Raw genomic sequence first — 15583 nt, 5'->3', positions numbered from 1 at the left:
GGTACACATCACATAAGTATCACATTCAACAGATCCTAGAAAAACACCCTTGTGAGAACTGCAAGCATTATATGTTAGTAAGTCCTCCAATGTAAATATAAGCATAAATCACTGCAGTATTTGCTGCATGTATTTTATCAGGCTGGATTTCCTGCATTATTAGAGCGGAGCCCTAAATTATAAAGTTAGCTCAGGTTTCAGATAAAACATGGACTGTGCAGACAGGTGAGCCCGATTTCCTGGTCAGGCATTTCCAGCAGCGTCAGGGCGCTTCACCAAAGCGCCTGGGCAATGAAGCAGCTGTAGCCTCAAGAGCATGATTTTAAAGTCAGCTTTCTTAAAATTCTAACTAGATTCTTGAAATGAACAACACACACACACACACACACACACACACGCCCCTCCTTTTTGCTGCTGTTTGAACTTGCCAAAGAGTAAGGTATATGAACCAAGTCTCATTAATATTAACATATACTTTGTTATTTTGCTCTCCAAACACTATCACATTATTATACTAAATTAAAGCCCTGACAGAAACATCCAATTAATCCTCGGGAGTAAAATGCATTATTGTGTCGTAGTTAATAAGCAGTTCAAAGTAATCATACCTTGATCACGCTCCTGAGCAGTGCAGTTCTTTGCACTGTGTGCTTAGAAACCAGAATATCTAATATCAGTTCCTTTAATGATCACTCACATATGAGTTAAAAAGGATAGTCACTCTCCTTTCAGATGTACAAATACTCTACTTTCTTTTTCTAAGAAATATAGGGGCGGAAATATCTAAGTAGAAAAAAAAACTTACCTGTCTTAGACAGATTGATAACATAAAAAGTGTCTCTGGGATTCAATCATAATCATAGGGGATGATGTTGAGCTCAAAGCTGGTGTGTAGGCCCAGCTTACTGAACTCCATAGACCATTTGAACCACAGTAGCAGCTAAGGGAGGCTTTCTCTGGCCCTGTTAGCAGCTTGTAATTAAAACCTTTTTGGCCTTGTGCTATTTGTAGGAAACGTCACCAAATTCAGAAGCATCATGGGCAAAGATCCTACCTTGATGAGAATCTGAATGGACCCTGTGGCTTTTGCAGATATGAAATACCAGAAGCTCATGGTGCATGCAGCGCTGGATTCTTGCCACACACCACTCTTGAGGTGCGCTTCTTCACCCCGAAGGCCCACCGGAGTAGCCTCCAGATACAAAAAGTGCCCTAGGAACAAAGACAGGAATCAGACAGGATAAAATAGCAATGAGGGAATTATTTTAGCTTTTCCATCTTTGAGTTATTTGTAAATTAAAATATACTTGACGTGAATGGCCAATAGACACATAAAAAGAGGCTCATCACTAATTATCAGGGAAATGCAAATCAAACCATAATGAGATATCACCTCACACCAATCAGAGTGGCAATTATGAAAAAGATAAGAGATAACAAGAGTTGGTGAGGATTTTGGAGAAAAGAAAGCCCTCATGGACTGTTGGTGGAAATGTAAATTGGTACAGCCACTGTGGAAAACAGTATGGAAGTTCCTCAAAAAATTAAAAATTGAGCTACCATATAATCCTGGGTGTTTATCTAAAGAAAATGAAAATAGTAATTCAAAAGGGTAAATGCACCCCTATGCTTATTGCAGCATTATTGACAATAGCCAAGATATGGAAGCAAAATAGGTGTCCATAGGTGGATGAATGGTTAGAGTTTTTAATTATATTTCATATGATCTGAGCTGCCAAACAAAAGGGAAATCTAAGAGGCTTGCCTCTAACTCACTGACAGAACAATTTCCAACTGCATGCTTTTAGCAAAGTATTTTACTGTATGCAGATTAACTCATCTGACAAGAAATTTATGCTGTTTCACCAACAAGATAGCTATAGAAATCATTTAATGAACCCCAAAAACCTTACCTATCTTAGAAATATTGATAACATAAAAAGTTTCTCTGGGATTCAATCATAATCATAGGGGATGATGTTGAGCTCAAAGCTGGTGTGTAGGCCCAGCTTACTGAACTCCCTAGACCAGCCGTGGGCAAACTATGGCCCGCGGGCCGGATCCTGCCCATTTGAAATGAATAAAACTATTGAAAAAAAAGACCGTACCCTTTTATGTAATGATGTTTACTTTGAATTTATATTAGTTCACACAAACACTCCATCCATGCTTTTGTTCCGGCCCTCCAGTCTAGTTTAAGAACCCATTGTGGCCCTCGAGTCAAAAAGTTTTCCCACCCCTGCCCTAGACCATTTGAACCACAGTAGCAGCTAAAGGAGGCTTTCTCTGGCCCTGTTAGCAGAGTTGTAATTAAAAGACTATCCAGTTATTGAAAAACAATGCAAAAATTACCTATGAGATATAAATAAAGGAACTTGCAAAAATGCAGTCATCAGTAGAGTACATAAATGAAACACTGAGAATTTTAATAGGCAACACAACAGGAAAAATGTTGAGTTTTATGAACTCTACCTTATGGCAGCATACATTATCATCTATCTACATTTATCAACATGAGATTAGATTTTGAATACTCACTGTTATGGGTGAATTGTGTTCCCTAACAGATTTTGAAGTCCTATCTGCAGTCTCTATAAATGTGATCATATTTGGAAATAGGGTCTTGTCAATGATCAGGTTAAAATAAGGTCATTAGAGTGGACCATGATTCACTATGTTTGTCTCCTAAAAAAGGGAGGAGGAAATTTGGACACAGAGGCAGATATGCATGGAGGGAATATGATGTGAAGACACAAGGAGAATAGCTCCTGCAAGGCAAGAAATGTGAGGTTACCATAGGTTGGGAGAGAGGCATGGAACAGATGCTTCTCCCATAGGGGCTCTCAAATCCAGTCCGGCTGACACCTGCTTTCAGAATTTTAGCCTCCCAAACTGAGAGAATAAATGTTTGCTGTGTATACTAATAAATGTTTGCTATTTATACTATCCAGTTGGTGGCACTGGGTTATGGAAGTCCTTGGAGACAAATACACTCATTAAATGTTTGAGTTACTTGCCGTGGCACCATGGTGGTCTATCCAGAGCACTCCAGTTGCTGTCAGGGAAGATAAAGTGATGCTCATTGTGAATATGATTAGAGTGACTATACCAACCTAACAACCTACCATTTTCATTTCCAAGTGTGTGGTCTTTGGGGGGTCTTAGGCTTTGATGAGAGCCAACTCCCAAAACCCAGTCAAAGTTTTCAGCCAGGGAGTTTTGCCAGCCACACCAGCCTTGTTCAAAAGTACAGGAGCTCCCACATTCATTTTCATCAGTGGAATCTCCACAGTCATCTACAAAATTACAGCTTTGCTCTGGTTTATAACATTGGCCATTCTGACATTCCTGATAGCCATGTGGGCAGTAACCTAAAACAGAAAACAAAAAAATTATGAAGTTAAAAGGTAGTAAAGGGGGTTTCACTTTAAAATATAAATAAATATGGTGTTCTTAGGAGTTTGAGTTATCTGACCCCTATCTCTCTGTCCTTAATTCTCCCCAGGGTCCTGGCCTATCCCTCGCTCACAAGGATCATTCTAAATGAAAAAGAAAAAGAAAAAGAAAAAAAGAAATATAATTTTATTGATCTAGAAAAGTACTTCAAGACTTTTTAAATACAGTATTTCTTATAAGCAATATTTGAGGATGTATATTATATCTACTAGTAAAAGCCAAAGTGAGCTTCCCATTTTTTAAGCTGAAACAAAATCTTTAGGGTTCTAAGAGGTTATATATTACTAGAAGCCCGTTGCATGAAGATTCACGCAATAGGCCTTCCTTCCCCTGGCTACTGGCACCGGTTGGTTTTCCTCCAGCATCCGGGGCCCAGGCATTTGGTCCAGCCACAGCAGAGAAGGCAAGCCTCTTCAGTCTTCAGTCTTCAGTCTTCACTCCGGCTGGAGCCTTCAGTCTTTGCTCCACACCTGTGTATGTAAATCAACTGCCAATTTTGTTGGGTTAATTTGCATAGTCACTCTGATTGACTGGTGGGTGTAGTGGAGTGACACCAATTTGCATGTTTCTCTTTTATTAGTGTAAATGGCGCATTTGGAAGTACATTCCATTAGTATCCATGCACCCCAACATTTATCAGAAGCCAAGCATATATATGATAATTCCTTCAAGCAGGGGCAAGAATATAAAGGTATTAGGTGATCAGCAAATATAAGTCAAATAAATGAATAAGTAAAATAAAGTGCTTTAGAAATTATAAAGCAATTCAGTATGGTCATTGAAGGTATTATTATTATCCGGCTCCAATATTACAATAGAACAATTGATAACAATATTTCAGTAGGAAAGTTGCTTGGAGATCCAACTTGGGACATTAGCTTCACATTTGCTCTGTGATGCTGTAGTTGCAGAAATTTTCTTTCTGTCCATCTTTTCCATCTTCCTGTAGAGGAACTGATAATTCCACACCTACATGATAATTTCCATGGCCTGAGGCAAGTTGCCTGGTGGTGAGGACTGTGTGAGTTAGAGCTAGAAGGTGATTGAGAGATTTGTCCAAAGGTGTTTATTAGCAGGAAACTCTTGCTAATAAAATCTTATCTACCAAAAAACAAACAAACAAACAAACAACCCAATTAAAAATGGGCATAGGTCATAAATTGACAGTTCCACAAACAACAAACAACAAAAAGTATTGGTGAGGATATGGAGAAAAGGGAATCCTCATGCACTGCTGGTGGGAATGCAGACTGGTACAGTCAATGGAAAAGCAGTGTGGAGATTCCTCAAAAAATTAAAAATGGAACTACCTTATGACTCTGAGATTCCACTTCTGCGGATATATCCAAAGAAACATAATATACTAATTCAAAAGAATATATGTGCCCTTATATTCACTACAGCATTATTTACAATAAGCGAGATTTGGAAGCAGCCAAGTGTCCATCAATAGATGAGTGAATAAAAAAGCTGTGGTACAGTTTACACAAGAGAATACTACTCATCTGTACCAAAAAAAAAAAGGAAATCTTACCCTTTGCAACAGCATTGTTAGCCCTGGAGAGTAGTATGCTGAATGAAATAAGTCAGAGAAAGACAAGTACTAATGTACAAAACAAACTAACAAACAAAAATAGAAACAGACTCATAGATACAGAGAGCAGAATGACAGCTGTCAGAGGGGCGTGGTTGCGGTGGAAAAGGTGAAGGGATTAAGCAAAAAACAAAAACAGCACGCACACACACACACACACACACACACACACACACACAAGAATCCAACCTCATAGACACAGACAATAACATTGTGATCACCAGAGGGGAAGGAGGTGGGAGGAGGTAGATGAGGGTAAAGGGGGAATAAATGGTGATGGAAGGAGATTTGACTTGGGGTGGTGAACACACAATACATTATACAGTTGATGTGTTATAGAATTGTACATGCTGAAACCTATATAATTGTTTCAACCAATGTCACCATAATTAATACAATAAAAAATAATGAAGTAATAAAATAATAAAATAAAATCTTATCTAGAAGCGTTTAGTCCTGAATGAGTCTTGCATTTAAGAAAAGCGATGAGTAAGAGGCAAGAAGTGGGAGGAGAGGACTGGAATGCCATGTAGAAACCACTGGGGAGGAGACTGGTGTTCTGAAGGCTGCTAGCCATTTTGCACACTAATTGTTCCTGAACTGCGTGTTGCAGATTGCCTCATTAAATGGCCTTTACAATTGCAAAGCCTTTGGACATAAGTTTCAACTGTGCATTATGCCCCTAACAAAACGTTCTTTTTGGGTTAACTGCTAATATTTCATATTCTTGCAGTGTGGGTTTAAATGATTTTCACTTACATGCCCAGGTCAGTTTTATCAGATTAGGGGTAAGACAAAAGACTTCTAATGTTTGAATTACAGAGCTTGATTCTAAATCATAACCTTAAAGCATTTTTTGAGCTACATAGAAATGGAGATCATTTACATTAATCCTCACATTTATTTATAGATGAGAAAATGAGGATTATAGACATTAAATGACTTGCTGATTTTTCAAGAGCAGAGATGCAATTTGAACCCAGGTCTAATGTATAAAAAAATTATTTTTTAAATCCATTGACTTGAAGAGTAGTGATATCAGATCAACTATCATAACACATGAGATCACCCAGGAACAAAAGTGGTAGCACTGACTACCAGATGCATTATGTTCTCATGGGAATGTGGGAAACCTGAGAAATTACTAGATTGTTTCATTTTATTCAAGTTGGCATTGGTATTGATTCTGTCAATTCCAATTTGCTTGGGGAGTAAAAACAAACTGCTCCTGAAAATACTTTCCTCCAAAGTGACTAAACCAAGCTAAAATCGAATTATTTTAAAGCAAATAAGAAAATAATTTGGACATCTTTCTAATTGGGAACACACTACAGATTGCAATCCATACATATAAAGAGGTAATATGCTAACTGTCTGCTACAGTGTCCCAGTAACGACCAATTTGCATATTGACAGACCAGCAGGCATGCGCAGCAGAGGGACTTGTGTGAGGCTCATTTCCCTGCCCCCAGCACCGGAGTCCTCTTTTTCTCCCAGGTGCACGAGCCCGACAAACACCCCCGGGACACTGCCCGCCATCCCAGAGCACTCTGCCCGGGGACGCCACCAACCTCCACGTGCGGTGGGGGGAGCCAAGGGGCAACACCCGCACATCAGAAGGCAGTTCTTGGGGCACAGTCGGCAGACACCAACCAGGGGGGTGTGCGCGACAGCGGTGACCCCTGGGAGGGATCGTGCACACAAATCAAGAGGGTGTGGACTCAATACCACGAAGGAAGGGCACAGGTGCGACAACAGAGAGTACACAGGAGACCCTCACACCACAGGGAAGCCCCTGCAGCTTTCTCCAGCCGTCCGTTCATTCATCTGATTGGTCCAACCCAGACAGGGGGCTCGCATCCTGGGCAGAAAGCCCTCCGAGGACAAGCCAGGCCTGACTGTGCCCGTGCAAGCACGCCTGTCACCTGCGAATTCTGGAAGGGAGCGGATGGAGAGCAGCTCGAGGCATGGGAGCAGGCACGCCAGGGTGGTAAAGGCCTCCTCATCCTCCCTCCCTTCAGCACTCAATGGGAGAAAAGCCTCGCAGGAGCATGAATGCACATGCACGTGCACATAACACAGCAGTCCCCATGATGGACGCTGGCCCAGGCCAGCTGGACCCTCCCCCAACTTGGAGGGGGGAGGCATGGGCCATGGTAGGCAAGACACAGCTCTGTATGAGGGGCCTAAAATGGCAGTTGGACATCCCCCAAGGGCTCCCGCACAGGAGACGGTACAGGTCAGGCTGAGGGACCCCCCCCCGCCCGTGCATGAATTTTGTGCACTGGGCCTCTAGTATATTATATAATCAATATAGCTAATATTTTAGAATAATCAGAATGATTAAGTTTTACATTTCTAAACAAATAGTTGCATAATTTTAAAATACAATAATTCAAATATTACACAGATTATTTTTGAATAGAAAGCCCTTTACACTAGTAAATAAAGTTTCACTGCAATAATGTATTCTACCCATAAACTAACATGCAACATTTTTCGACAAATATCAAGGGATATTATCAACTAATGCTATTCACCTATTTCCAAATTATTTTCCTTGCCTGTTGTCCAATTCAATCAGCTATCTAAGAGTAAGGTGTACATCTTTCTTTAAGTGATTCTGAATTCAAGGCTCTTATGAAATTGTGCAACTTGGATTATTTATTTAAATTAGGCAGTGACCCTCTTGGTGGGCAGTTTAGTTTTGTAAAAAATAAAATATGTGGGATATAAAGCAAAAAGGAGCAAACAAAACAAAAAACAAACTCATAGATGCAGACAACAGAATGTTGGTTACCAGAGGGGAAAAGGGTTAGGGGAGGACAAAGAGGGTAAGGAGGCTTAAAAGATGGTGGTGGAAGGAGACAGACTTTTGGTGATGAGCACACAGTAGAGTACACAAATGTCATATTATAAAGTTGTGCACCTGAAATTTATATAGTGTTATTAACCAATGTTACTTCAGTAAATTTAATCAAAAATAAATACCTGGAAAAATATTTTAATGGGTAACTCAAAAAAAATTATAAAAGTTACAAATTTCCAACTCAAATCTTAGAGACTTCTGAAATTCAACACATTTAAATACAATCTGTGAATTTTATCCCCAAAACTATTTTCAATGAAAAGTCTCGTCATCTCTGTTAATGGCAACTCTATAACTCCAGATACTCTCCCCCACCCCCCAAAAAAACACACACACAAAAAAACACACCAACAAACAACAACAAAAAATCTTGTAAGAAGCTCTGCATAGGAGTCTGACTCAATTTTTTTAGGTTTGACTTGATTACTGACAGCTTTTCCCCTTGTGCCCATATTTGGCAAAGCTGATTAAAAAGTCCAGGTTCTTCTCCTGTTGGCATTAGGTTCAAACCACTCAAGCCCCTATCTGTGCACAGGATTCCTCTCCCTGGTTGCACTACTACCACCATACAACTCTAAGCCACTTTCCCTGCTCTCTAAAACTACTTTTGGACATGTCTGGGTTCTACTCTGATCTCCCAGAAAGCCTCATTATGTGAGTAATAGACATTTTTAAACCCTCTTGGTGTGTATGTGGTATCATCAGTCTTAACAGCCAAGCCAAATTTGGATGAAGGTCCAACTTATAACTGAGGATTGCCCCAAGCTCTGGGAGCTGTATTAATAATAATATATATTTTATCTCATAACTCATCTATACTATTTCAGTGAATTCTATTAATTAGAAATGTTACTATTAGAATATATCTCATCATCTCTATGGTTACTATATTGGTTTTAGTCACTACCATTGTGTGTGATTTTATTGCAATGCTTTCTTTCCTATTCTCTGTGCCCTACCCCTGTCCTGTATGGTCCATTAAACAGTAAAGAACCAAAGTGATATTTTAATACAAATTAAATGTCCCTACACTGCCCAAACTCTACTATATTTAAATACTGTTCCCTGATACAAAGAACCAGGTCTTCTTATAAAATGGTTTATTGGGGCTGAGGAAAAGAGAGTTTAAGATGAGCCTGGGATTTTTTTCTTGAAATAGAAAATAATAAAGAGCTCAAAAAATTATAACATGATGACAGGTTTAAAAATCCAATTTTTGCAAATGGTAAGAATTTCTTCTTTTTTACTGCAGCATAGTATTCCATTGTGTAGATGTACCACCGTTTTTTAATCCACTCATCTGCTGATGGACACTTAGGCTGTTTCCAAATCTTAGCTATGGTAAATTGTGCTGCTATGAACATAGGGGTGCACATATCCTTTATGATTGGTGTTCCTAGTTTCTTGGGATATATTTCTAGAAGTGGGATCACTGGGTCAAATGGGAATTCCATTTTTAATTTTTTTACAGCATGGATGGAACTGGAGAGCATTATGCTAAGTGAAATAAGCCAATCAGAGAAAGATAAATATCACATGATCTCACTCATTTGTGGAATATAGTGAACAACATAAACTGATGAACAAAAACAGATCCAGAGACAGAGAAGCATCAATCAAACCTCAGAGGTAAGGTAGAGGAGGGAGGGGGTAAGGGGGAGAGATCAACCATAGGATTTGTATGTATGCACATAAGCCTAACTAATGGACACAGACACCAAGGCGGTGAGGGCATGAGTAGGGGTGGGGGTGGGGGGATAATGGGAGGATAAGGACACATATATAATATCTTAATCAATAAAGAAAAAAATGACTTAAAAGCAAAACAGATAGCACCTTCAAAAAAATAAAAAGCCAATTTTGAAATGAACTTACTGGCCAAATTAGAGACAATTTGAGCATCAAAAGAGTAATGAGAAGACTTTTGCTCCTAGCATGTACACAGTAACAAAGAGGTTATCCTACAGTCATAAACAATTAGAAACCTGGACAAAATACATGAAACAAGTGTTTTCAGATCATTGACCAACAGGAAGCACAGAATTGTGATCTCTTAGGGAAAGGGGGGAAAGCACAAATTATTACCCCATATTTCTGTTTGAGGCACTTTCTAGAATGTAGCTCCTACAGGGTCAGCCCGGCAGAAAATGGGGCTGCAGTGAGCTCAGGAGAGAGAGTCTGTAAGGCAAAGTGGTGATGGAAAAGGAGCTTTATAGAGAAAGAGATCCAGAGAATTGCTTAAGTGTTTGGATGAATTCTAATTTTCATATTTATAGGGCAAATCCACAAAGAGAGACAGAGAACAATTTCTAATAGAAACATAACCAGGAGCTATAAGCTGAAAAATGACCAGAATTCACATAGGACCAAATATCTTCGACTTTCTACCAGTCAGCATGAAGAGTCCTTGCTGAATAGGCAGGGTATTTAGTGGGAACTCCAGAAAGAGTGCATTCACTTTAGTAACGACACAGAGAAACTCTAGAAGGAAGTAGATTCTAGACTATGGGTTGGCAAACTACAATGTCAGGACCATATCTGGTCTACCACCTGTGTAACTGAATAATGTTTTAGTGGGACCTACCCATGCTCACTTGTTTACATATTATCTATGATTAGGCTATTTCACTAAAATGTAAGTCGAGTAGTTTCAACAGAGCTAAACACATTCAATCTCTAGACATATTTTCTTCTTAAACTAAACTTGTGTTCAAAAGAGATGGCTTTGAAAAGAAGACTAAAAATTTTCTCTTACGTTTAAAGAAAAATACTGAAGAAAAAAATTGTGATTTCTGTTCTAAACCTGTTTTTAAACAAAAAATTAAAAATAAGCATCAAAAGGACCAAACAGAACTGTAAGCAACTTAAGTGCCTCTAGAACAAAGTTCAATGCTTTTTAAAGGAATATTCCAAATTTCAGAGCTCAGCAACATAAAGTTCACAATATATAGCGTCAAATTAAAATTACTAGCATGTGAAGAAGCAGGAAAATGTGATCTATAACTAGAAGAAAAATTAGCCAATAGAAACAAGTATAGATATAAGAGAGATTATCAAAGAAGCTAAAGCAGCTGTCAGAATATGCTCAATGTGTTCATCTACAATTTTACAAAACCTGTAGAAAGATATTTTTACAAACAAGTAAATTTAGCAAGATTATATACTACCAACATACAAAAATCAATTATATTTTCATATTCTAACAATAAACAACTGAAATCCAATTTTTTAAAAAATCCCTTTAAAACAGCATCCCCCAAAAATAAAATTCTAGGGGTAAGTTTAACAAAATACATGCCTGGCCTTTAACTGACAACTATAAATCACTGGTTAAAAAAAGAGACACTAGATAATTATCAGGTTTATGACCATAAACCTCAATGATATTCAGAACTCAATTTTATCTACAATTAAAATATAATTCCAACAAAAATTTCAACAGGGTTTAGTAAAAATTAACAAAATGATCCTAACATGTATTTGGAAATGCCAAGTACCTACATTAGCTTAATAGTTGGCAGGCTTAAACTAACTGATTTTAATATATACTAGTAATATGAAACTATAATAATTAACACTGCATGGGATTGACATATATAGACAGACTTAACAAAGTATCAAGGTTATAGAGCTTATAAATAGACTCACAAACATGATCGACTGATTTTCAAAAATGGTGATGTTAGTATGTAGTATTTTTCTCCAAAATGCATAAACTGAATCTAATTATGAGGAGAAATGAACAAACACAAATAGGATATTCCACAAAATAAAAGGCCTGTATTTGGTTTTTTTTTTGTGTTTTTTTTTTTAAAAGTCTGGGTAATTGTTATAGATGAAAGAAATCTAAAGATGCATGAGAGCTAAATGCAGTATGCCCCGGGTGGTTTGACTCTGTGGCTGCAGTGTTGGTCTCTGGACAAAGGGTTGAGGGTTCTATTCCTGGTCAAGGACACATACCTCAGTTGCAGGTTCAATACCCAGCCCCTGTTAAAGGCTGCTGTGGGAGGCAGTCGTTCCATATGTCTCTCATTTTGATGTTTCTTTCTCTCTCACTTGCTCTCCCTCACTTCCCTCCCTTCAACTCCCTCTAAAAATCAATGGAAAAAAATATCCTAGGGTGAGGATCAAAAAACAAACAAACAAAACAACAACAGTAAAAAAACCCCAAAATCTAAATGGAGTGCATAATCCTTGATTGGATCCTCAACCAGGTTAAAGAAAAGTGCATTAAGACATTTTTGGGGTGACTAGTAAAGTTTGAATGAGGCCTACAAATTGAATAGTAACATTGTAGCAATGTTAAATTTCCTGATTTGATCATTATACATGTAATGTATAGGAAACAGACTATGAATTATTTAGAGGTAAAAGGGCATGATGGTGTCTGCCACTTATTCTAAAATGATTCAGAATAAAGTAAGATTATATATAGAACAATTGGGCAAACTGATAATAATTTGCAAATCTGAATGAAGTTCAAGTTCTCCATAAAGTTTTTGCACTATTTCTGTGAATTGAAAACCATTACAACATTTAAAAGCAATATTAAAAGTTAAAAAAAATAAAATCTTCAATCTCACTAAGAGAAAAAGCTAAATCCTTAAAATGGGCACCAGGTACCCCCCAATCTTGACCCCATTTTCTCTCTTATCATTGTCCTCCAGCCAAAGACCATCAGTCACACATCTGCAGCTGAACAACTAGGGTTTATTACTTGTAGCAAATATTGGAATAAATGGGGCAGTTCAGTAAGAGGGTATAAAGGACTTATCATAGAATTAGGGCTTTGGTTAGGCTATTTTTGGAGGGGGTTGGTGTCCAAGGAAATGGAGTTTTGCTCTATATCAATTACTGTCAGGAATAAGGGCTAATTCTATGATTGGCGGTTTTAATAATTCTTATCTAACAAAGGGAAAACTAGAATAGAATCTATATCATAAAAGGCCTGTGGTTGTGACGCCATAACAGCGTCACGAGCACAACCGGTCACCAGGAGGCTGTGTGCTCAGCGAGCCGTGCCTGGGTGGGCGGGGCTGCGTGCGTGGGGAGGCATGTGCAGGGGGGCAGGGACTTGACTCTGAGTCCGGCATTCTGCCTGGCCTGGCAGAAGTCAGTCTGGGTCTCGCCGGTGTGGTCAGTCTGAGGCTTGTGCGATATCGTGCACTGGGCCTCTAGTTGAGTTATAATTGGTTAGAAAAAGCTTTCACTCAGATGAATCAAAATGTTTGTGTTTTGTCTGTGTTCAGGCAAAACTGCAAACTGATCTTGTTTTTATTTTAATCCGCCATGGTCCCCGAGTGGCCTTGTCTAATATTGACGTTCTGAGAAATTGTTCATGTTCAACAGGAGCATCTCCAGCTTGTAGCAACACCAAGGCCCGCCTGCCAGGCCAAGACTGTGTTGCTAGGGGCTGCTTTTCTTTTCTCACTTTGCAATTCTTTTTACCTGGAAAGAGAGTTCAGAGGAGCCGCTAACGCTTCTGTGTGATGTGACAATAGAAAAGAAAACCTAAAACCTTTTTGGTTAATTTCTTTGTAGTAGATAAATAAATAAATAAACAAACAAACAAACAAACAAATAAAAAAAAATAAAGGCAGACCAGTTGCTTTGGGAGATCCTGAAACATTTGAAAGACCATCATATTTTTTTTTTAAGCCTCTTGATTTTTATCCTTAGCAATTAGCAGCAAAATCTTGAAACTAGGAAGTACAATGGCATCTACTTTTAATGTTAACATGGAAGGAGGTAATATGTGGAAGAAATTCCATTAAATAGCTGACAGTAGCCTTAAGGAACTGACCAAAAATAGGTAGAAAAAAATATGTTTGCATTAAGAAAAAAGAAAAACATGGAAGTCTAGGCAGAAAAGAAGCCTCCAGGCTTTAAGGAGAAAGGACTAATATGGTTCCAACTGGCTTGCTAAATGTAGTGCATGATCCAATATGGCTGAGGCTCTAGTTCAGAGAAAACAGCAGCTTTTGTGCTAATATATTTCTAGGCAATGCTTACTATCCCTAGTCTCAGCCCCAACTGGAAACAAAAAAAGTGCAAATTGGTCCAATTACTGTCCCTACAGCCTCCATCTTTCTCATTCCAAATAGTAGCTCTTCAAATATTCTAAGAGCAGTTTATGCAGTTTTCGCTACATGACAAAATTTACACTAACAAAGTTACTACTCGGATTCATTCAGGACATATTTCCAGAAAGAATGACTTATATATCAATTTTTAAGTTACCCAATTTTAATAGTAATATTTTTAAAATGTTATGCTAACATTACATGCTAACATTCAACTGATTCTAACTCTATATTGGAAAAGCACACAAACAAGAAATCCAAAGTACCTGTAAAAAGAAATATGCCTTAATGATTCTGACTTGGAAGACATTTCTGAACAATTTGTATACCTTCTTTCCTAGTTATCATATTTAGAAAGGTAAGGAAGGTAGTGAGTCTGATCATAAAAAATCATTATTTTCTGAAGTTTTATTTTTTTAAAATATATACTTTATTGATTTTTTACAGAGAGGAAGGGAGAGGGATAGAGAGAAACATCAATGAGAGAGAAACATTGATCAGCTGCCTCCTACACACCCCCTACTGGAGATGTGCCCGCAACCAAGGTACATGTCCTTGACCGGAATCGAATCTGGGACCCGTCAGTCTGCAGGCCGACACTCTATCCACTGAGCCAAACCAGTTAGGGCTGAAGTTTTATTTTTTAATTAAATTTACTGTGGTGACACTGGTTAACAAAATTATATAGGTCTCAGGTAAAAATTCCACAACACATCATCTGTACATCATATTGTGTGTTCACCACTCCAAATCAAGTCTTCCATCACCATTTATTGATCCTATACCCTAAATTTTAAGTTCAACTACCAGGAATAGCATGAAGACAGTCCACTGAACTATTTTTGCCACCAGGAAATGTAGGATATAATAATCTTTCATTGCCTTTCAGTGCACCTGATAGAACTTTGAGTATCTGAGGAGAATTAGTTTTGTCTAAGGCACTGTGAAGGGAGCTGCGGCCATGAGACAGAGCTGGAGCTATGAGTATTACCTAAAGATAAATATCAAGATTAATATCATTTTAGGAAAATTATATTTTGTACTTTTATGCAGTCTAATTTGTCAATCTTTCCTTTTATGATATTTGACAATATAATATTAAATAAAATTTTCCCATATTTTTTCTAGTGCTGAATGATTACTGTATGATTTTATATTTTTAAACCTTTGATGAACCTGAAACTTACTTTGGCATATAAAGTGAACAATCTACACTAATAAAAGAGAAACATGGTAATTGACGTACGACTGCTACCCTTCCCATTGGCTAATCAGGGCAATATGCAAATTAACTGGCAGCCAAGATGGCGGCTGGCAGCCAGGTAGCTGAAGCAAACAGGAGGCTTGCTTGCTCCAGTGATGGAGGAAGCCAAGGTTCCCCGCCTGCCGCCGCCCAGCTCTGAGCTGCACTCTAAGCAACTATGTTGCAATTATAGAAGCTAAACTATCCCCAGAAACCTGCTTTCAGCCAGCTGGGCCTCAGAGCTGGAGTTGCAACAGTGTTACAATTATAGAACCCAAACAAACCCAGATACCTGCTTTCAGCAGCCGAGGTCTCAGAGCTGGAGCTGAGCCTCAGAG

General features: G+C 38.4%; 1 protein-coding gene across 1 annotated transcript in view; it reads right to left on the bottom strand.

Annotated features, from left to right (window-relative positions):
- The window catches only part of MALRD1 (MAM and LDL receptor class A domain containing 1), a 649080-nt gene that overhangs the window by 287932 nt on the left and 345565 nt on the right, over positions 1-15583 (bottom strand). Inside the window, exons 28-29 of the mRNA XM_006759937.1 lie at positions 3126-3371; positions 1055-1212 (exon numbers count right to left, since the gene is read on the bottom strand). Coding sequence (XP_006760000.1) covers positions 1055-1212; positions 3126-3371 — 404 coding nt within the window. The remainder of the gene's footprint in view (positions 1-1054; positions 1213-3125; positions 3372-15583) is intronic.

Source organism: Myotis davidii, unplaced genomic scaffold, assembly GCF_000327345.1.
Source record: "Myotis davidii unplaced genomic scaffold, ASM32734v1 scaffold376, whole genome shotgun sequence".
NCBI lineage: Eukaryota > Metazoa > Chordata > Mammalia > Chiroptera > Vespertilionidae > Myotis > Myotis davidii.
This window is presented reverse-complemented; position numbering and strand designations above follow the sequence as displayed.